At 35.5% G+C, this 23839-nt stretch overlaps 2 protein-coding genes across 3 annotated transcripts in view; one reads left to right on the forward strand and one right to left on the reverse strand.

The window, feature by feature from the left end:
* The window catches only part of TAF1B (TATA box-binding protein-associated factor RNA polymerase I subunit B), a 66056-nt gene extending 55884 nt beyond the window's left edge, over nt 1-10172 (forward strand). For both annotated transcript variants that reach the window (XM_089090544.1, XM_089090545.1), the window contains one exon: nt 9808-10172. In XM_089090544.1, the coding sequence (XP_088946670.1) occupies nt 9808-10094 (287 nt within the window). In that variant the 3' untranslated portion in view covers nt 10095-10172. The remainder of the gene's footprint in view (nt 1-9807) is intronic.
* A 3167-nt stretch (nt 10173-13339) lies between these two features.
* LOC148951003 (negative elongation factor A-like) overlaps nt 13340-23839 on the reverse strand; it is a 48509-nt gene continuing 38009 nt past the window's right edge. Inside the window, exons 8-9 of the mRNA XM_089090547.1 lie at nt 23429-23528; nt 13340-17243 (exon numbers count right to left, since the gene is read on the reverse strand). Coding sequence (XP_088946673.1) covers nt 17032-17243; nt 23429-23528 — 312 coding nt within the window. The 3' untranslated portion in view covers nt 13340-17031. The remainder of the gene's footprint in view (nt 17244-23428; nt 23529-23839) is intronic.

Below are 23839 nucleotides of genomic sequence, written 5' to 3' on the forward strand. Positions count from 1 at the left end.
AGTAGCAACTTTTTGAAAGCAAAATAACTGTCACAAAACAAGGAGAAATGTGAGATTTGCTAATTTTATCGCTACTTCCGTCATTACACCACAGGATGTTGTGTTGCGAATCTTGCAATACAAATTTTTGTTTAACAGAATATTAGAATAATTTTGAAATATTAGAAACTTTTGAATATAAGAAATTCTTGAAGCTTCTTTAACAGAATATTAGAGACTTTTGGCAGTTTATTTGGGATATTTATTTTTGGTAATTTAATTGGGGTTAAATATTATGAGTCATTCTATTGCAACCAAATCTCTAGCTTTTAGGGATCTTGGGGGTTGGCATCCCCACACTTTTTTGTAGTAGTTTGTGTTCGTTTTAGTTTGACTTGATGATGTGTTTTAATCTGGCCTTGTTTTCGATTTTTTTTTATTTATAGTAAGTTATGTTCGTTTCAAGTTTGATTTATTAATTGACTTTATGTCTGGTCGTTTTGGGTTTAAGTTCGCTCTTTTAGAATAGAATATAATTTATTCATGGCAATAGCTAATATGAGCATGTCATGACACAAATAAAGACCCAAAACAAGGATAAAAAAACAATAACAATGAAATAGCGACACAAAAAAAAATTTAAAGCAGCAAGTACTGCTCAGAGGTCAATAAATTAAAATAAGTCATAACAAAATTAATATAAACTTAATATAAGTCAAGAATCAAATTTCACGGTTAAAATGGTGCGTTTATATAGAATATATCAGAATATTAAATATATGAATAGTTGGTACATTCAAAAACACTCACAGGCGAATACCTGAAAATAAAATGCATCAAACATTAAATATTTGTCAAGTTAACATTATTAAAATACCGAGTAAAATAGGGGTCAAATGATTTGCAATATCTCTCGGTACTAGAGGCTGGATAAGTCATTAACTATGGACAATTATTTTTTATTTGTCGGAGTCTAGTGACTGGTCATTCAGTAGGGTGGCTCTCGAGATCAGGTTATAAATCACGATGAGCTGGGAAATTCAAACAATATGTCAACAAACAAATCGATATGTCAGCTCATGTCTACGATGTGTCACTCATGTGTCAAAATTTTACCTCCCCTTTCACAGAAACAGTATGATCATATGTTTTTAGTGCGACATGTTGTCGCCCTAAGGCAACATGCTGCTTCTCTTTTTTCTGTTCCACTCTCTGTGTTACTCTCTCACTCATGTACCGATATGTCAACTCATGTCTACGACTATCAAGTGAATTCAAGTTGAGCTGTTTTAGTGCATAATCATATGTTGAGTGGTTATGTCCAAGTATAATTTTTACGGCTCTTTTTTGTATCATCTCAAGTCTATCGGATTGATATTTCGTCAAACCCGGACGCCAAGCTGGACATGCATTCTCAAGAGAAGGTCTAACGTATCTGCAGTATACAGACTTTAAAACCTCAGTTGGCATACCAAATCTCTTCAGGTTGAAAAATGAATGTAAAAGTGAGGTTCCTTTTTTAGTCAGATAGTCAACGTGCGAGTTCCATCTTAAATCTTCGTCCAAAAGTATTCCAAGTACTTTAACAGTTTCTTTGCCAGCAGTAGGGAAATAAGAGAAGAGTGGCTGTCGAGCTTTACGAAGGAAAAAAGTCACATAAGAACTCTTAGTTTCGCTGACCGTCAGTTTTACCTTTCCTAATTCAGTTTTTAGGTCATTAATAATTCTCGTTAAGTTATATTGTTTGATAGAGGGAGGGCTTAGTTGCAGTGATAAAACAGTCAAATCATCAGAGAATTTAAAACGCTCTCGAACTGTTGCTAAAATACGATTAAAAACAATTAGAAAAGAAAGTGGGCCTAATTTAGTCCCTTGTGGCGAACCGCAAAAAATATCTAAAAATCCAGATGGCTCATGATCAGGGAGTTGGACACACTGAGAACTTTTAAAAAGAAAACTCGCAAGCATACGTACAACAAATGAACGGGCAGCCATAACCTTAACTTCTTCCACTTCTACATTATGGTCGAGACTATCAAAACCCTCAACTATATCAGAAAATAATGCATTAATATAAGCCCCATTTTTTTCTAAATGTTTAAGGATGGTATCCAACAATGCAATAAATAATGAACTGTACTATGCCTGGGTCTAAATCCAAATTGTTGAGAATCTATGTTGTCTTATATGTCCTCTAAATAAACAATCAAAAATAAAACTTTTAAACACTTTCGAAAGAGCCTTTTTTTTTAAATCGGCCTCGTATCAGTAATATCCTAAGAGGCCTTACATTTGGGGATTGAGGTAACATACGCCTGTTTAAGAATACTAGGGAATATACTATCAATAAAATATTGGTTAAAAATTGCCGTTAAAGGAGTAGATAAAAGATTAGCGCACTCAATAATCAATTTAATTGGTATTTCACTTGGGTTACTAGATTTACGAGGATCAAGTGCCTTCAACTTCTTAACAACTGAATCAATCTCTAGGATAGGGATATTTGAAACTGAATCATTAGGCGGTAGTATTGTTAGCAGCGGGAGAATTTTACAAATTGATGCAAAAAATTTATTAATCTCATTAGGTTGCAGGGGTTCACCACCATTATCTCTAACTTCAACTTAGGTCCCTTTTTTACCGATAATATTCTAAACTGTATGATGGAACTTCCTTGGGTTAAATGGATATATTTTGCTTATTATTTTTGAACCATACTGCTTATGTGAACATCTTATTTTATACACGATTGTATTTCTTAATCTTTTGAAATCTTCCTCAAGTCCAGTTAAGCTCAATTCATTCCTCAATTTTATCATATCCCGAATATCTTGAGTAATTCATGGTTTTTCATTAGATTTCACATTATTTTTTTTTTGGGGGGGGGGATTTCAAAGTATTTTTCGAATAATTCCCTACAAAATAAACATGCCCTTTTGTCACCATCAGACAGTGAGAGGGAATCACGCCTCACGATTTTTGAGCCATTTCTTGTAAAGATTTACTAGCTCAGGTGTGTAAGGCCTGGACACCACACTGTTTCTTTTTGTCTATTTGGGATAAAATGATTAGGTACCCAAGCAAGACACAGATGGTCACTCATACCTAATGGGGGTAATGTACTGAGGTATTGAAATATTCCGGACAGTTGCTAAAGATGAGATCTAACGTACGGTTACCTCTTGCTGGCACATTAACAATCTGCTTTCGTGACAGTGAATTGCTCATCCATTTGGGATCCGAGTCATTAAAGTCGCCATTCATTATGATACCAGCGTTAGGAAACTAAGGATCGTACATTGTCAGTGTAATTCAGTAAGTAATTCACAAGGTCTTTACGATAAGGGCTACGGGGCGGATAGTAAACAACACATATCACCAGTCATATCACTTCCTTAGGTAGCCTCTTAGGCCTGCACCACAACCATAAGACTTCCAAACCGTGTTTATTTGGTATATTGCTGAAATTGAGAACTCTGTTTTTTATAGATGATTGACAAATAATACCAACACCACCACCATGTGTTACTGTAATGTCATTGGGTGTCATTCTTGGTTTGAAATAGGTATCATATCCATCAAATGCAACATACTTTTCAGTCGTGGACCACAATTCATAGATACAAGCAATATCAATAAGTTCATTTCTCAAGCATAGTTCGACCTCTTCCATTTCGTTCATAAGTGGCCGGACATTTGACACTAATATTTTCGGAAATAAATAGGGATGAATTAAGGGCTTTACACTACGTTCTCGAGTTTGCTTGCCAGCACACTGAATCGGTTTCAAGTTGGGAAACTCAGAAAGTAGGGTTTGAAGGCTGGGTGAATCTTTGATTTCTTTAAAATTCTAACCCCGTTAGTTGTTTGGACCGGACGGATTGGCGGAAGGCTGGCTAATTTTGGTTCTTGCCAGTTTCTTCAGGGTTCCAAGAGGGGGGGGGGGGCTGGTATGATGGAGGAGGGATGTGTATTGGCTGATTTAGGACATGTGGCATTAGGTTCAAACGAATAAGAGGGAATGGATATGGCCGTCTTTGGCAGCCCTGCATCAACAGAGGTGCATTTTTTCGCTTCCCGTTTTTTGGACTTCGCAATTCAGTCTTGGCGTGTAGCTTTCTCCTTATGCGGAAATTGAGATGCTGCACATTAGGACAAAAATTCATTAAATAAAAGTCATCAGCAAACTTCTTACACAGAGATTTGTGTGGTAGGAGACAACACTCGTCATGGCTGCTGCCTTTCAAAAAATACACGCAAACATGAAGAAATGTGCAATGCTCCGCCTTTCTGCAGCCTCCACTTATGTGAAATCTGCAAACACGTCGCTCGGGGGTATGATTAATTGTATGAGTCTCTTCATCTGTATGAAGGGACTGAGAATACTCTCGTTCAGTATGAGTGGCTTGACTGGTAACACAGCTACTGCATTGAACAGATACATCAGTACAGGCACATTTTTAGCCGGTCTTATTAGCTGGTTTAAGCACTTTTCATAGGTAAAAATAAATAATCGTCCCGAGGGCTTCTGCAGGGCAAGAAATATGACTGCATCAATTGCAGCGCAGGCCACATGCATGTGGTGTAAGCATTGATGACAATCAAATGAGGGGCTGTCTTTTGTCGTTCCGCAACATATGAGACAACTCAGGGCAGAACCTGAGTGGTCTTTTCTTTCTACCGTTATATTTTCTACAGCAGCTATAAGTCTCGGTGCTACGCCAGGAACTGCTGGTGATTTTGTCGACACGTTTTCACTCGGGAAAATATTATTCGTTTTAAATTGATCATGGTTCTTCTCGTTGATATTTGGCTGTTTTGGACTGCTATTTTTTTTACTTCAACTTAGTCAATTTTTGGGGGTGCCCACCTCCACAGCTTCTCAGGCAAGTGACCCAAAACTTGAAAAATTGGTGAAAAGTTGAAATTTGCTCAGATTGGTGGACTGAGCTGAGGCAATGAATAGATACTATTTGGAAAGCGATTGGAGACGGCGGGCATCCGTGAACAAGTGCTAAATTGAGCGAGGAATTTGGGACAATACTTGGGGGCGCTCACCCGCCCAGAATCCGGGCAAGTGATCCAAAAATTTGAAAAATTTGCGAACAATTGAAATTTTCTCAGAATGCGAGGCTGAGCCTATGCAATGAATAGGTACTATTTGGAAGATAAAGATGGCTTTAAACGATTGTTTGCCTGTTATTTCAAGCAAATTAATGGTCCTGTGTCAATTCTAAATTCTCGGTCAACCTTCTTAAGACCGTAGGCGGGCGTGCCTTGTCTGCCTCTCATTCCAGGAAATCTAACGGTCCTATGTCAATTTTAAATTCTTGGTCAACCTGCCTGAGACTCTAGGTGGGTGTGCCTTTCCAAAAACTAACAAAGTGTTTGTCCAATAAGAGAGTCATACTTACTCCCGTCTTTTACCCGTGCAGCCATTTAAACATTCGCCTCTCATTTACTTGGACTATCTGTCTTGGGTTTTTCTTTCTACAATTAGCCATGTCTTGATGCCTACTGCTAAATACATGATTTTCAATTCAAATCGTGCACAAATTACGAACACAAAGTTCTTCTTCAAGTCATTTGAGTACTTAGTTTTTCCGCAGCTAAAATGAGACCATTTGTTGCATTTAATGCACTGCACGCCACCTGTTTTTATGGTTATTCTTTTTAAGTAGATGCCGCAATATCCTGGATCCATAAAAGATGCTGCTGCTATGTACAAAGAGTTCAAAGAGTTCAATCCTCTAGTTAATTAAATCTCTTAGTCCAAGTCTCTGTAGGTAATAAATCACTAAATCCCAATGGAATTTATATTAAACAGCAAAAATGTCAATAGCAGGTAAATAAAATTATCCAATTATATAAATGTCTCTAGGGGAATCACACATTTTGAAACCATACTTTATTAAAAGGTTAATATAGAAAAGTAACGTGTTCCCAAAACGAACTCTCAAACAAGACTGAAAAGAAAAGTCTTTACTTTTATTAGAAAAGTTTTTGTTTGTTTTTAGAGAATGCATTTTTTATTAATGGTTGAAAATGATTGACACGAGATACATGCGCCGAATTTGCATCTCAAGAGAAATAAAACAATGAAAACGTATTAAATGTATACGTTGCCGCGAATATCCGAAAGTGGTGAATGTTCACATTCACCGGTAAATGTCCGAAATACCTTTTATTCTCCTTGGATTTAGTCAGCGTTGCCATTCAACTTCATCAGTTTAATGCAAGGTTTGATGATGACAGATAGGTTAGATTAGGTTTGGTTAAGTGGGGTTAGGTTAGCTTAGGCTAGGGTTTTAACCCATTTCTGATATTTATAACCAAATTTAACTTAACATAACCTAAATTAACATAATAAAAGCTGACCTATCTAAGTTTTACCGTCATAACTTGCATAAGACTGAAAAAGCTGATCGCGAAGCTAATTAAATCCAAGCAGTGAAAAAGGAATTTCGGACATTCGCCGGTGAATGTTGACATTAAAGAGATTTCGGGCATTCATGGTAACATATATATACATGAATATGTACCGGGAAAAAGGGATATTGAAAAAATCGAAGAGGGGGTATTTGGTGGCGCCTTTGTGTATTCAAGTCGCTTTTGTGCATTCGTTTTCATGTTTTCTTTTGTAAAGGGTAAAAGAGGTGACCAGAAGAATATTGAAGCTCACACTCCACACCCTATGTATAAACAATGTAAGTAGACTACGGCTTGTAACGTTCTGTCGTTATAACCTACCGAATAGTCTCTCGACAGCGAAAATCTATCGGTGGAAATCTACATTGGACGTCTCTACTCCCATGTCACTTTAGACTACCACTCTGTGGTAGGCCGAGGGAAGGGGGGAATATTTCTAGGTTTAACCGAACCGGTAATCTTATCTTTGCACAAAACTAGCTCATTCTCTAGATTCGCACTTCCAGATATCTTCTCTCGTAGAAGATACCTCAGCAAAATAGGAGTATAGTCCTCATATAACAATATCGTGTCAAACTTCCCAAAACCTACAACCTAGACGAGTAGTTAAAATGTAGGAAACGGTAATAACCTTTATTGTTATCTCGTCATATACAGGGTTGCCACCCGGTCAGAAAAAAATCACTAGATTTGTGAAAAAAATAAATCAGCACATAAATCACTAGATTACTGACCAGAAATCGCTACAAATACTAGAATTATAATACTCTTTATCATTGTAATTAGTAATTGTTATGTTTCTTTGCCATGTTCTATACAGGCCCAAACACAGGAAGGGGGTAAAATAACACCTTAGATGTAGAAAAATACCTTTAGTTTCATGGATTTTTTTTTTTACTCAAGCGAAAAATACCCTTGAAACTTTGATAAATGACTTTTCGCATCTTTACGCGGAGAATGGAACAAAATCCTTGCTTTCTCCCTGTTCCCGAACCGGTACCTTTAGCTTATACTCCCATCACTGAAAATTGGTTATCGGTGACCTAATCGAAATATTTGCTTTTTCTTTTTAATTTGTTTTTCCTTGTCGATCCAAAACCCCAGTTTTTTTTTTCAAAAAAAAAAAAAATATAGAAACTGTTTTCCTTTTTACTCTATTTGAGCTATTGTTACAGGGACACCAATGACAATTTTGAAAAATTTTCGATAAGCATCGGTCTTATTGGTCCTGAAAAATAAAGAGCCACTTGTTAATTATACGGAACACACCCAAGAAGTTAAGTTAGGTTAATCCTAATGAAATATGCCAAAATATGATGAAAAAATAACACTTTAGTTTATGTAGTAGTATAATTTGGGCTATATAGTTGCACATTAGAGAGGTGCGGGGGTAAAGTAACCTAACCTTACCCTCACCCGCCTAATGTGCGAATATATAGCCCAAGCAACACAAGTCCAATCCATTCTGTCACACGTTATTTGTCTTTGTGGCTATGAAACTGGTTTTCGTAGGTCGTATATTATCCTTAGCATACTTTCATCTCAAGATCCTCAGGGGTGACATCGATCATACTAAATCTAAAGTTACAGTTTTGGAATTTTTTACTAATTCTAAAGAAACTAGTTATCTCAAACTTTTGATCGAACAATTGTGGGGGGGGGGGAAGACGTGAGAGGGCGGCTAGTAGCCGTCCAATCTATTTGGTCAAATTAAAGGGACACCGGAAATGTTGATTTCCGTTGAAATGAGCCCTCTCCCGATGTGCTAGAACCGTTGGTTCGATATGATCACCCTGGGAAAAAAGGAAATTAACACGCATCCGTGATTTTTCTTCTGGCAAATAATACAAAATTAAACACTTTTGCAGATAGGAGCTTGAAACATCTACATTAGGGTTCTGTAATGCACCGAATCTAATTGTTTGATTTTAATTAAAATTATTCCACTTCGATTAAATGTCTCATCCCTCTTTCAAAAATCCGGTAAACTTTCGCATTATCTTAGCCTTTCATTGGAAAATTTAAGCTTAATGCATCCGATATACTGTTAAATTAACATCATAAAGCAATGATATATTGGGTGGTATAAAAATTCCATTTCCAGAATGTCGGTTACTATTGAGAATTGTAGCTCTATTCTTACAGTTCGTTACCGCAAACTCTTTGATATATTAGCACATAAATCCAAAAACTAAAAGAATAGGACGTTACCTACGTTTATTAGGTGTTTCAATTACAAAGAAGATAAGTTGGAGAATTATTGGAGTTTTGATTAGATATTAGAAGTAGAAATTAAAATCATTAGACCATTCCCAGAGTAGATATCCCCCTCCCCCTTACTCCCAACCGACTTCAATCATCGAACTACAATGGATTTAATCTATCTATTTGTATTACAAATCCTATTATAAAAAAAAACTAAGTTCTATTTTCTTTTTCAATGATTTCTTTTTTAATTAAAAATCTTTTTTAATAAAATTAAATTTAATACCTTCCATCTTATTTTTCAATTACTCCATTTCTGTTCTATTTGCAGATATAGAGGGTGAATTCATATCCACCATTCACTCCACTTTCAAAGGTTTTAACAGAAGAAAATCTAATTTAGAAGTAATAGATTACAGAGAAAAAAAAACATTCGACCTAAGCAAGTGTTGTAAAATAGTAAGTATAGAACATTTTTGCAATTTTGCGATTAACTAGGTCGCCTATTATCTTGATGATAACGCTCTGGAGTCTTATCTGATATGGACAGACGGTGGGAAATCGGAAGTTTCAGAGGCGATATATTTGCATAAATGCTAATCTGGAACTTATTAGGAACTGTAGTGAATCACTATTTTGTGTTTTTTTTATTAGTTAGCTTCTTGTATGATTTATTCGATTGAATCTGACCCTGGTCAGATAGCAAAAAAGAACTGCGTACAAAATCGAAAAATCTCCGAGTGCTTAAACGATATGACCGCCTTAGGGATTCTGACCAATTAGGGACGCCGGTGGGTGAGCTCGAGATATTCTGCCGATCGAGTCAAAGAGTCTCACTGTGACCCCACGTCTACCATCGTTGAAATTCTGTGTTTAGCCAGTGCGATGATTCATTGTCAGCCTAGATTTTCAGATACTAGCTAATTATACTAACAGCTATGGCCAAAGGTGAAACAAAGAATTTAGAGAGGGAATAATATTTGAGTTATAGAAAGGACATTTAGCTGATAATTAGGGCCAGGACACGACATCTTTATCATATTAAAATTCGTTTCAACTCATTAGGGTTAGAATATTATCAGCTCTAAATTCTCATGTAATGTTGTTGAATAAGAATTAAGAATAAGAATGCAAATTAAGAATAAGAAAAATATTTATCTCTAAATAATTCATTTCGAGCTTGTATTATTTTAGATTTGACAGAAGTATCTCCACATGAATCTGATAACACTGAAGATGATCCTAAAAGCCTTCTCCTACCAGTGGCCTACCAACCTCTAGCGTTGTATGACATTTCACCAAGTGGCTATAAAGGAATCAATGTGTGGCTCCGATATGTACGCCACCAAATACCTCATAGTTTGGCCGTTTTAGTGGAAACGTTAGCAGAATTATTCGAAATATCAGAGATGGAATTAATGTCGGAGGTTTATTCACTCGAAAAAAAATATAAACCGGATGATATCCTCAAGCTCGTGTGAACTCTTTCTAGCTGTTTTCTTTTGCAATCCAATAATTTTGTTACTAACAGTCATTGAAATTACAATCTTTCTATTTACTTATAACGCCGTTAAGTATTCAAATATTGAATGCTTGAAATCCTTTCAAGCATTCAAAGATAATAATTTTTATCGCTCTAAAAGCCATAGGGCCATGCCAATACAAAATAAAATTCACTTCTAAATAATTGACATTACCTAAACAAAGAAAAGCACAAATCACAAAAATATGCTTCTGTGTTCAATTGTCGGCCTGAGTTATCTTCCTAAATTTTAACGCTTGTAAAACATTCTTCACTCATTGCATTCACCCGCCATCTCTCATCAAACCTCTCCCCATACACATCATACCGCAACTTATCAGTTCTTTACACTTATACATCACATGACCAACAGTCTCATCCATGCTTCCACACATCGGGCAAAAGTAAGGACCATTGTGTCCCTGCCGCCTCCCTAAATACTTCCGTCTTACCCCAAGTGGTAAACTATTCCCCCTCAATTGAATAATATAACTTAATTCCTGTTTTTTTTAATCACTTTAAACAAAACCCCTTTCCCTCATGTCTCCTTCACCGCCACGTAGAGGCGCAGGGAATCAGAAAACCCGTAACCCGTACCTCTTGATTTCGTAAAATATTACCTATCATCTTTGCAACCTTTTTATCTATACCCATTTCATTATTCCACATTTTCTCCACTCCGCAATCTTATAAAATCTCCTTACCTGAATTTTTGACATGTTTACTGTCACTGTTATTGTATCTAACATTACCTTGTTATTGCAGAATTCGACTACAGCGATTTTCAATTCAATTACAAATATACTACGATTCAAAGTGGTAAAATACAATAATAGTAGCAGTAATCATGTCAAAAACTGCACTTCACTAGCATAGGAATCGAAAAGTGTTTTGCTGTTGATCCTGTCTTCTGCAGAACCAAAATCTTCCCTAACACTTAACCTTGCAGCCGGCCAACAAGACCGGGACGTTTAAGTGCTTTCATGGGCGCCCATATGGGGAGGCAAAGGGGGCTCCAGCCCCCCTGGCTGAATGATTCTGCCTTATATTTTTTGTTTTGAGATTTTTATTAGGCCTATAAAGCATTGGAAGTGCCGATTAAACCAGGTGAGCCCCCTCCCCCCTATAATTCAGCTTATGGGCGCTCGTGAGTGCTTTCTTCCTAAAGATGCCAATATTGAATATCTGTCTATATTGTCTTCCCAGTAGACCAACTTGTTTATATACTCCTCAGATAGATCTTCACTTAGATACTTTCGGACTTCATCATCAGCTATTACAGATTTTGATTTCTGGACGAACAAAAAGTAAGGATGCTTTGCTGGCGATGGCACACTAGCCAAATCATTTTGATCTCGGTTTTTTCCTCACAGATTCAAAAGTAGCTTGTAAAATAGAGTGGTTTTCCCCTGCTTCATATCCACTGTAGCACCCGATCCGAAAATGAGGATCAATTATTGTTGCAAGGATGAACTTTTGTCACTTGTGTTACTTAACATTGTGGCGTTCACGGCTATTTTGAATGAACCAACTGGCTCTTGAACAAACCTATTCCGTGGTTAGCTGTGTGCTTTGGGATCCATTTATCCATTGCAATTACCCGTTTGACTGGTTTCCTGTAGTATGTCCTTGTACAGTCTTTAGCGCAGTGTAAATATAATTCATAAGTATCATTCTATCACTATGCATTGACAACTAACCGGTTAGTGTCCTGTCTGATCTTCGCGATCCACATTCTCGATTGTTTTTCGCATAACACATAAGTACCATTGTTTCTGATTATATTGAATTTCTGGATCGTTAAACTCATTTTATTATTATTGGTACTTGTGTCATATAGCCACCAGACTCAAGTTCTGTCGAGAAGTGATTTTGGTTCAAGCAACCTCTTTCAGACTAATTGTCAATGTTCAATGCGCTCAAGTAATGCCACTAGCTGTTATAAAAGGGGCCGCTCAGGGTTAAGTTATTTCAATCCTTTGGCAAGCTTTTTGAAGAATAGCAGATTGGGGCTCAAATGGAATAGACGGTCACTAACTAGAAGTTCCAGCGCGTTTGATTGTCAGTAGCAAGAATTAGATTAAATCCGTAAAGTAAAAACAGATCTGCCCTCTCCACATCTAAAAGAAGGTTTGTCTATTTAGATCCTTACTTAAAGTAACAAATATTTCCCTATCAATTACCCAAAGACACTACTGGACAATGAAAGACAACAACTTGACAAAAAAGAATGATAAGAATACAAACACGGTAGCTTTATTTTTTTGACATTTCCAGGAATCCTTTTTTTGTCAGTATATTTGAAATAATTAATTTTTTTTTATCAATATTGTACATAATAAATATCCATCAGTATTTTCTACTTTCCAAGTTCATTTTTTCAATGTAAAGCAAATCAACCGGCAAACCATTCTTTGTTTCACCGAAAAAAAAGCAGCAAAGAAGTCCTTTTAGAAAGTAAAACACCTCACCTCTTTCCTGTTGTCCCATTTACAATTCAAAACTTCTACTACCCAAATATTAGCCACCCTCCCATAGCTACAGAATTAAAATTCGAAGCTAGAGGACGTTAATCAAGTACAGATGTTCCTCCTTTCAATACCAAAGTTCCTATAAATGTCTAACTTCAACAACGAATTTGGAACCATCATTCCTAATTTACGTTCAAATTTTCAGGCTATAGTAACAGTGTAATAACGCTGTAATAACAAAACAGCAGTATCAGCTGATTCTCTATTCAATACTGTTGTCAAATATAATGGTGCCTATCGCAACAATTGCGACTTGCCTTTTCCTTTGGAATCCAAACAACCATGAAGCAGAATATAAGGCAAATCAATTATTACAACACCATCCAAAAGCATAACTACTAAAGTGTATTTTTTACGTATTCTTAAATATTTGTGACAAAGCGTATAGTTGAGACTTAACTTTAAATCTTTATAAATATAGGCTACAGCCTAAAAGTAAGAAATAATAGCAAAATATAAACAATTTAATTAGGGTACAAAATGACCCAGTCCAAGCTGAAATGTCCCTGCATACAACCAGGAAATCTTACTTAGATATTTTCCCTTGTTGGTTCTATATCTTCTTCTTCTTCCCTTTGAGGTTCTATTGACGTAATCCATCTGGGTTCTAAACAGTTCAACTAAACCTAATATAGCAAAACGGAAAGCTCTATTAGAAGAAATTTTTTTTTAAATAACCAGTTATGGTTTTAATTCAAAATTTCTCAAAGAATAACATATTCACAGTATGACAAAGACAATAAACATCATATAAAACAAAGAAAATCATTCAAAAGGTCACAGAAAACAAAGAGAGAAAAAAAGAAAGCAAGATTAACAGCAAATCCAAACATTTTTTTTTCTCTCAGAACTCCTAAATACAATTTACCAGACTTACCTAAACTGCCCTCATTTATCTTTTAAGCCTTATATTCAAACTTCAATTAACTAAACTAAATGTAGTAGCATCATGTGATTTTTTTGGTATTATTATTTGAAAAGAGCATCTGCTTTGAACAACAATTCCAGCTAAGGACGTTCATAGGAGATTTAATGTATGTCTCTTTACTTTCCCTGTCTTTGTTAAGCAGAGAAAAAAGGATTAAAATACATAACTTTCACAGAATTCATATTTAAAAAAAAGTTTTTTGGAAAAAAGAAGAAAAACAACTTTTACTACAACTAACTTCAGGTAAAACGCTGAAAAATCCGATTAATGTACTGGGAACAAAAAAACTTCTAAAGATAAAATAAAATCCTCGGTTCAAGAAGGTAACGTTCAAGAAAGAAACACAATTAAAAGTGTGTTGTCAAAAGATTTAACAATCCTAAGAACCTAAGTATCCAAGCGAAACACAACGTCCCTCGTTCTTCACACACGCTAGTCATTATGCTTAAAATATAATAAATTGCCTTAGAAGAAGTTTGTTATAAACAGTGCAAAAAGCAGCCTATTTTGAAGAATTCTTCTAAATCTCACCAGGTGCGCTCTACCCCAAATAACAACAAATGCTCAATCAGTCCTATATTAGTTTTAATGCAAGGTGTCTATGTGAAGTCTAATAAGATCATCTATCGAGAAAAAGAACAAATAAACAAGCATCCTTCTAGAGAATTCTTTTTAATTCAATATTTTCGTAATTAGGGACTGGAACCTCTGTAGTATGGTTCACTGATATGCTGAATGGCCTGATTTCCATCAAGATTACTCCTCATTTGTATGGTGTTTTCCTTCTTCTTTTTTTTAAATTCAAGTTCCCTCTGGAACAAGCGATTTCGCGACAAGCATGCAGTTTTAACTTCCACCACAAGGACGAGATACTTCTATTACTGGATTCAGTAATCTCAGATCTGTCCATTCACCAAGCCTGAATTTTGGTATTACTTATTCTTTTTCTTAGAGAACGATCCTAAACTTAAATAAAAAATAGAAAAATTGTTCCTTTTTCAACAATTTTCAACTAATAGTCATAGTATGTTCAATGTAAAAAAAGAAAACCATATACACCAAATTTCTAAAAATTAACTCAGTAGATGGATAGAGCTGAATCTCGGCTATGGAATAATAGCAAAAAAGATAGCGAAAATTACACAGGGAACATAAACCTTGACGCCAATTTTCTCATCACTTTTTATGAAGAAATTTAGACCTGAAAAATTTAGCATTTTTTGGAATCACAATAAAAATGCGATTCTTTTCTCGTCTACATTATCATAAAAATTCATTTTTACAATTTTGGTTACTATTAGTACTTGTCGCTCTTTACTTATAGTTTGTTGTCATAAACTGTTTGATAAAGAAGACATTCGGCTTCTTATTTCCAGCACAAACTGATTGTTTAACTTAGCTTTAATCTTTAAAAAAAGGATTCACCCTGTTGTTCAAGCCAAAGGATTCTCCTTGTTGTTCAAGCCAAGGGACTGCTAGTTTCCTGTATATGGTTTTCGCGCAAGGCGATTTCAATAGTCTACTTAAGGTTTCTATCCGACGCATCCTGCCACGATTTGTTTTTCAATTTAACATCAAGACTTTCGAATAATTTTCCCGCCGCGTGAAACCATTTTAAGCAACGGAGAAGTGCAAGCTTTTGCGAGGAAATGTACTTGTGTGACCCAAAGTTTGCAATGTGTAAGTGATCAGAGTAGCTGCACCCAATGCTTCATGCAGGGGTGGATCCAGCATTTTTTTTGGGGGGGGGGGGAAATAGGTTGATCCGATAAACTTGCGTTTGATTAACGCAATCTTGCGTTAATTAAGTAAGTTACACTACTTTAGACTACGTTAGGGGGGGGGGGGGGGCTCACCCTCTGGACCCGCCACTGGCTTCATGGCATACAATCTGTAACGTTCTTGCTCTTTAAACAAAAGGAAGAAGCAATCTTTCTTAATGGAAAAGCAACCAAAAAATGATAAGATTAATATTAAAAAGTATTAAAAAAGGAGACTAATCAAAAAATAACTATAAAAGAAGGCAGAGAAATTGCTCTGGATATTAAACTTAATTGTAAGCATATTCTATATATGTGACGTAAAAAAAATGAGACCAACTAGTGACAATCTAAGGCAGCTAATTCAGATTTCTAAATTCTCGAAAATAACAAGAATATTCAAATTATCTAAAAATACAATTGATATCTCAATATATTTAGATATTTACATGGTGGACCAAGAGTGTCTTCACACTGCAATTTACCCAAAAAACAAAATGTTGATTTTTTGGATATCTGATCCCTGACCTTGGAAGAAGTGTCTATGCTTAACTGTGGATATTTCGGTCACGTATACAGTCACCGTCATCAGCAGATAAACTAAAATAATACAATGAAAACAAAACAATGTTTTAATTGTAACACTTTTTTAGTTTTGTTTTAATTATATTATTTTAGTTTATCTCCTGATGACGGTCACTGTGTATGTGACCGAAATATCCAGAGATTTTGTCGCTGTTTTCACTATCTAATAAAAGGGTTTATCCCTATTATACTGTTATTTGTAACACAGAGTGAACTATATATTTTTGGAGCAAAAAAGGAGAAAACGGAAAGAGAACTCCCTTGCAGATGTAAAAAGGGAAAGTAGAATATGAAGAGGAAGTAAATGTAGAGAGAACAAAGAAGAAGAAGCTCAAACTGGTGGACAGGAACTTTCTTTCAGTGACTGGCTATCGCCAGGAATACCTCCCACCAAAATCTATTCCCACGGTACCATTACTAAAATCCCAACAAGAATCTTGACCATTTTATACAGAAATGATATAGCCAATATAAATTCACAAGGGTCGCTGGATATGATCCATATAGAGCCGAAATTGACTGAAAAAAAGAGAACACTAAGAGAATACTCATTGCCCCTTAAAATTAGAATGCATAAATTATTAGATGGGAAAATTTCCAGGAATGATGTTGGCACTTGCTTTTGTGTAAGAGCAAGGAAGAGGGTTTTCATTCAAAGGATCTCTTAAGTTATAGACTTTTTCAACCTGATAAAAATTCTCTTAGTTTCAATGATAAAAGGTTTTTTTATTCTTATTATAAATCCTTATTTCTAGGAATAATCGTTATAACTGACCAATGCACCAGTCAATCTAGTGGATTGACTTGTGATGGGTTCACGTTTTGGAACTCAAATTTTAGAACCAAATCTAGTTCGTTGATAGTAATTTTCAGTCATATTTATAAAATAAGGCTAATTATTTGATAATTTTTAGTGTTATAACAAAAGTTCTCATTATTACTAATCCTTAATTTGGACATCGCTTGTTACAAAGAATACAACAAATCAACGAAATACACAACAAAATTATGTCAATTTCTGTCACTTTCATAAAATGTGTCTAATATATACAGAGTAGTCAAAACTAAAAAAAAAAAAATCTAGAGATAATATCACGCAGTCACAGTAGCTGGCAGAATGCCAGCCATTTGAGGATCCAATTTTTTATACTTTTTAATTCTTTTCCATTCACCAAGATTATAATTCATCTGGAAATGTGTTTCCACTACCATTCGAACAGTGGTCCCATCTGGCTGTTGAACTATTTCTTCGTCTTCACTTAGTTTTATTGTAACAATGTTGCCAAGATGGGGACATGGATTTTCTGTAAGAATCAATAGTATTATTAAAAAGCGGCAAACAAACAACCCAAAGAGACAAAATTTAAAAGACAAGAATTCTCTTCATTCAAACCTGAATTGCATTGATGATCAGACGTCAATTTAGATTCCCGGGCTGATAATCTTACTTATGATACAGCATTATTAAATTGTGCCTTCAACTGCATACTAATAAAATTGATGCTACATTAAATTCAGAAAATTAGTTTTTGCTCCATACACACAATTTTAACTCCGCATTTCTTGACATACCTTGCTAATTGACAGTTTTGTTTAAATACCCATAGTGAAGGATGATTGCCAATCCTGCAGAACCCCTGAAAACATTTTATGTGAAGACTTATCAACCCTTCACCTCCAAAGAGCGTATAGGTGGGAACAGAGGCCTACAGTATTGCCCGAGGAAGCTTTTGTTAACTCGACATTTCCTCACGCCGTTACCTACCACCAGGCCAAAACTGGCACAGGTTAAGTTAACCAGCTAAACATTTGCTTTCCAAAATGCTTGGTCCTTCGGGGCAGTATAGTAGTTTTGAAATCAACTTTAAAACCGCCAAAAGCACGATGAAATACGATTTTAAAACCGCTAAAAGCACAGTGAAATGCAACTTTAAACTGCTAAAAGTACAATGAAACGCAAATTTAAAATTGTTTAAAGCAGTGCAAAATGTAACTTTAAAACGCTAAAGGCACGGTGACATTCAACTTCAAAACCGCAAAAAAAACTTCTGTGAAATACAGTTGTGAAATCGCTAAAAGCACGATGAAATGCATCTTTAAAACTGGTAAAAGAGCGCCGAAATGCAACTTTTAAACCGCTAAAAGCACGATGAAATGCGAATACAAAACAGCTAAAAGCAAGGTGAAATTCAAATTTAAAACCGCCAAGACAACGAAAATGTAACTTTAAAACCGTGTAAAACAAGGTAAAATGCAACTTTAGAACTGATAAAAAAAAAACTTTCGCATGCTGACCATAGGTCTGTGTTGCACAGATACCGATCTCCTGATTCAGTGCCTTCGGCCGGGAGTGCAATTCGTGGTTGGGGGCAAATCATCCAGTGCTTCCCGTGTTTTCCCCCAGATGTCTCCAGGTACCCATTTAGAGCTGGGTCGACTCTGGATGAGTTTACAGGGTCACACCGTTGACCCCCGTTCCAAACCAAACAACCAGCGACACCAGAACTCGAACCCCTGACCTCAGGATTTCAAGACCGGAGTGCTAACCACTCGGCCAGGACGGGAACTCATAAATGCAGGGTAAAATGCAACTTCAAAACAGCGAAAGCACAATGAAATGCTATTTTAAAACCGATAAAAGGACTGTGAAGTGCAACTTTAAGCCACTAAGCGTTTCGACAATAAAATGCAACTTTAAAATCTGTTAAAGGCACGACTATAACCGTCTAAATTAAAAAGAAATGCATAAAAACAAACAACAGGCAAAATAAGGGATTTTTTTAAGACAGTGAAATTTGCTGAAACCTCAAATGAATATTTCGATCCTATATCCAAGGGCCGTCCTCACAAATTATTAAAAAAGCATTGAACAAATTTGTCACTTAATCGAAAATTATTCAACAGGAATAGATTGCAGGGTTGTAATGACCTTGGTTAAACTTTGTAATAAGCATTTACTGTATTTTCAATTCCGTAATTTTTTTTATCGACAAATAAAGTGTCTGCCTATGGGTGCACCTCTATCAGGTTTACTGGCGAACATCTATGTATGTATCTATGAATGTCTATGCAAATGTTCTACGTCTATGCAGAACATTTTACTATGTGAGATTGCTGATGAGCCCTTAAACATAATCCATCTTCCATATATTCCAAAAATCACTACGAATTAAAAAAAAGTCTGCACACAAAATAATCTGTGTGTCGTATTTACTAGTAATTTCAAAGTCAGGAATTTCCTAGCTCTGGTAAAGATAAAAACTCAGTTACTGGCCAAAGAGAGGTTTATGAAATACTATGTGACTGCGGCAATCATTATGTCGACAGGATCAGCCAAAATTTAGAAAAACGCGTAAAACAACATAAAGATGACCAAGACTTTAAATCCTAATAGTGCCCAGAATTCTTTTGATTCTGCTTTAAGCAGCAATATTTTTGATAACCCGGTAAAAAACAGGTTGTTAATGAAACAATAGGAATTAAAACTCAAAATAAGTAATACTATTTCTTTAAATAGGCATTTGGGGAAGTACTCACTCAATGCTTTATGCACAAATTTAATTAAAAACGATTTGACAAATCTGGGTTGCAGCAGTAGCTAGCAACCTAGTAAGAGACGATCACGCCCATTGTTAAGAAATATAATAACCCATGACTCTTAAAAATAGAGTCAGATCAAAACAAAAAGTAAACCATTAGAACCGCCTTGTACGAAACCCCTATATAGGAAACTTTCTCTCCCTTGGCTTGAACAATAAGGGAAATATATTGGCTTGAAAATCAAGAAACGTTGCAGCTACTACAGCATTCTGCCTAAACGACATCTTTTTTTTTTCAAAGATAGCTTGGCACTGGAACATCCTAGAGAGTTCTTAAGTTGCTCAATTTAAAGGAAATTAATGGGTTTAAAGACATTTTGTAATTAAAACAAATTTTTTTTAAAGTAGAATGAATTTTTTTACGAAAAACTACATATTTCATGTTTAAGATTGATCAATGACATCATAATCGTAGGTTGTACCCAGATCGTCTCTTATTATTCCAATTACGAAAAAGCCATAGGCTTTTTCCTGTCTGTAATTTCACATCAAACAAAGAACAGATCAGATCAGACCTAATGATAAAACCTTATCTGCACTTTAAGTCAAAATAATTCAATTGAAAAGTGTCAAAGATTGCTATTACAATCACCGTATCAAAAAATATACACAATTTTGTGTAAAAATCAAAGTATTGAATACCCTGTCAAAGCACCGTGGATGACAGCATGCCTCTTGATCAGGGGCTTGCGGGTTCAATCCAGCCTGTGGCAAGGGTTAAATGTAAAGTTAAGGAGTTATTCCTTAAGATATTAAAGTTTCTTTTGTCGTCTTGTTCTACCTTCTTAGACATCAGTTCTTGTTTCTTTATGTTACTTTCTTTTTTCGGTTCTGCGCTAATTTTTTATTCTTTCGGTATTTTTGAGATTATCTTCAAGTACTTTTGTGAGAATTTTGATATTTAGTTTGTTTTTTTCAATCTCAGCCCACAAGCCAGTCAATCCAATCATTAGTTTTTTTTTAATACGAAGTTGTTTTGCAGACGATAAAGCCTTTTTGTCCAAGACTTTTTCCCCTTTTTGTCTTCTTTTTTAACCAATTTAAAGTCATTAGTACTAAAACAGTGTTTCACTGAGCCATTATTAACACACATCACATACACGTGTGAAATTTGTTCTAGTTTAATTCGAGGAGAGAATGGCATTATATTATAGAACCAATAGTCAATACCAGTGAACCTGTTAATAAAAGACTTTTCAGGTTTGCTGCCAAAAAGGGCAAGAATAGCATTGAAAGCATATTCTTAATAATTTTTATTTCACCTGAATGTATTGTCTGGTTCAATTTAGTTGAAGTAATGATTCTGGGACTGTTTTAAATTCTCAAAATTGAGTTTTAAAGGTCGTATTTTACAGCAAGTCTTTTTTTAAGTATTTATATGTATTTTGCTGATGACAGTCCTTGGACATAGGGGCGAAAATTCATTCGAGGTTTGAGGAGGTTTCACTGTCTAAAAAAAAAACAAAAACAACAACTATGCTACGTTTTTACCTGTTGTTTGTTTTTATGATGGCAGTATGGCCTTCGTCGTTATTTAATTTGAAATGTACCTTTAAAACCAACTAAAGCAATGTAAGATACAACTTTAAAACTGCAAAAAGTAAGGTGTAATGCGAGTTTAAAACCTCAAAAAGCACAGCGGCATGCAATTTTAAAATCGTTAAAGCAAAGTGAAATGCAATTTAAAACTGCTAAAAGCACGGTTGGTATTCATAATAACACAAACAACACTTGGAAGTTGTATGAACTTACAGTTGGGAAGGCTGAAGATGATATTGAAGATGGCAATTGGTCCTAACCGTTTTAAAATGCCGTACCCTGAGCCAAATGTATCTCGGATATTTTGCAAACGCTTTAATTACTCAAATTTTAGAAAATACCATTTACATGTCTTCAAATTTCCAAATTTTAATTCCGACTTTTGCCATAGCCGATTTTTATATAAAACAAGCAGTAATACCTTTCATATATGGGATCTAAGTTGAAAATTAAATAAACAGGCTATAAATTCTTGACCTTGGTTGGAGGAATATGGTATAACTGTGCCGAAGACGTAAACTTCTCACAGCATTATGAGCTTTAATAACAGAAACCAAGACATGGATTTTGCCAAGTGGTCAGAACTGGACATAAAAACAGACAAAGAAAATACAAACAGAGTCCAACACTTTGGAAGACAATTTACTTAAGTTTAGTGCTGGAAGTGGATTTGGAAAAGAAGCAGAAAGGAAAAGTATGTAATTAGATCCAATGTATATAAATAGGAAAGTCAGCCTTGAGTTGTGACAGTTGGTAAGGGAAAGACGGCAAAACATTTCAAGAGTACCCGAACCAATGTAACATCTGGATCTTATTATATATTGATACCAGTTGGAAAACTACCCTGCAAGCACATTTAGTGAAAGAATGGCATATTGACCCCCACTCGACGTTTCGAGCGTTCGACGAAACACTCGTCGGACGTCGAAACGACGCTTCGAGTATTTCGAATTGTAGGTTGACAATTCGGAGGGCTACGAGGCGAAAATTGAAGACTAGAGAACAGAAGGTCACAAAAAACAAAAATTGAAAAGCAAAGAAGATACTCGAACTCCGAAGAAATGGAGGCAAGCCAGACAATGTCACTGAGAAATTAGAAGTAGAGGATGTGTCGTCTTCAAGTGAAAGGGAATCTGACGAGGAAGAACTTGCTCTTCCTCGAAGTGTTGGTGATGAATCAGGTTTAAAAGAAATACTGAGCTCCGCAGATGAATTCGAAGAAGACAAGAAGACCGTTTGACAGGACAATCTATTGGAGACGACTAAACATGAATCGAGAAAGAAAACATTTGAGAGACATCAACCCATTAACGAAAAATAAGCTCCGTCAACTTCGTCAAGGAAACCATTGGATGAAAATTCTTTAAGAAGAATTCTTTCCCGATAGCCGATGAATGTAGTAGATTTGCTAAAAGTATTTCGAAAAGATAATCCAGAAAAACTTAAAGAGGAATTATCGGCAGTTCTTACTGAGCAGGCGCAGCAGGCGCAAATTAAAAAATATCAAATGGTACTGTCATATGCAGTTTCCTACAAAATAACCAGGTGATACCTGTCATATTTCTCAGGTTATTTTGGATGGAGGATAGCTCTAGGTGGTATCAAGACCCCAATCCTCCGAGAAGGTGAACAAGGGCCAGCTTTAACATTCAAGAAATAAACCGTTATAAAAGGTGACAACCGAGAAAAGATAATTTTTATTTCAAGCTATGTGTTTTTATCCCCCTCCCCAGAAAAAAGAAAGAAAAAACGTCATAATTGGTTTAAAAAATGTTTCCCTGAATAAACATTTCAATGTTTTAATTTTTCGCTGTTTCAACTTTTACATGTGCGCTAGACATTTTTTTTTTGGCGGAGGGAGGAATTTGTTTTGATGTAGGTATGGGTTTGTCGTGATGGAGGGATGATTTTGTTTTGATGGAGGGATAATTTGTTTTGATGGATGGATGAGTTTGTTTTGGTGTAAGTATGAGTTTGTCTTAATGGAGAGATGAGTTTGTCATGATGGAGGGATAAATTTGCTTCTATGAGTATTGCCTATGCATAATACATTTAAGGTTACATAAATCAAAAGAAATATTAGCAATTATTACTAATTTGTAAGCTCAAAACTAATGCACCGTTCCCAATCGTCCCAGTTGAAGAAAGAAAAATAATAGCAATAAATAGGTAGGCCCCCAAATTCCACCCTTTTTCCATTTGCCTATACAATTTTCAGACATTAACACTTCTTCCCTGTTTAAAAAAAAATATGCACGCTATCGCATATCCCCCTTTTCCAAAAAAAACAAATCCTGAAACAACAGCAACGCACAGTACTATCATTTATAATACCGCCAAACCATAGTTACCTCGGGATCCAGCCATAAATCCAAGAATTAAAGCCTTTTCTGGTCTCGTAACTCGGTTCGAATTCCGAAACATTTCCTGTGCCTCTTGCATTTGCTCTCTCTGCAAATATAACGTATTAAGATTTAGAATTTGAAAACCGTAAGGATGCATAAGGTCACTCTTCTTGAAGGAGTCATCTCAGAGCTTCCTCAACGCAAACAATTAATTATGGCTCTTATTTACAGTCTTAACAAAAAAAGTCGCTAATTATGTTGCTAACAATTAATTGAAATAAAAGTGTCTAATAGTTTCAAAACTTGCCAGAGCAAACTGTTCATAGATTTCGAGCCAAAATAAAAAAAGAATCAAAAGAGTGATAATAAAACTTCAAGCTTTCTTCGTTTGAAAAATAATAGATGACCGATATTGTT

The sequence above is a fragment of the Artemia sp. Qi Xiang Cuo genome, chromosome 6, assembly GCF_049724085.1.
Source record: "Artemia sp. Qi Xiang Cuo chromosome 6, ASM4972408v1, whole genome shotgun sequence".
NCBI lineage: Eukaryota > Metazoa > Arthropoda > Branchiopoda > Anostraca > Artemiidae > Artemia > Artemia sp. Qi Xiang Cuo.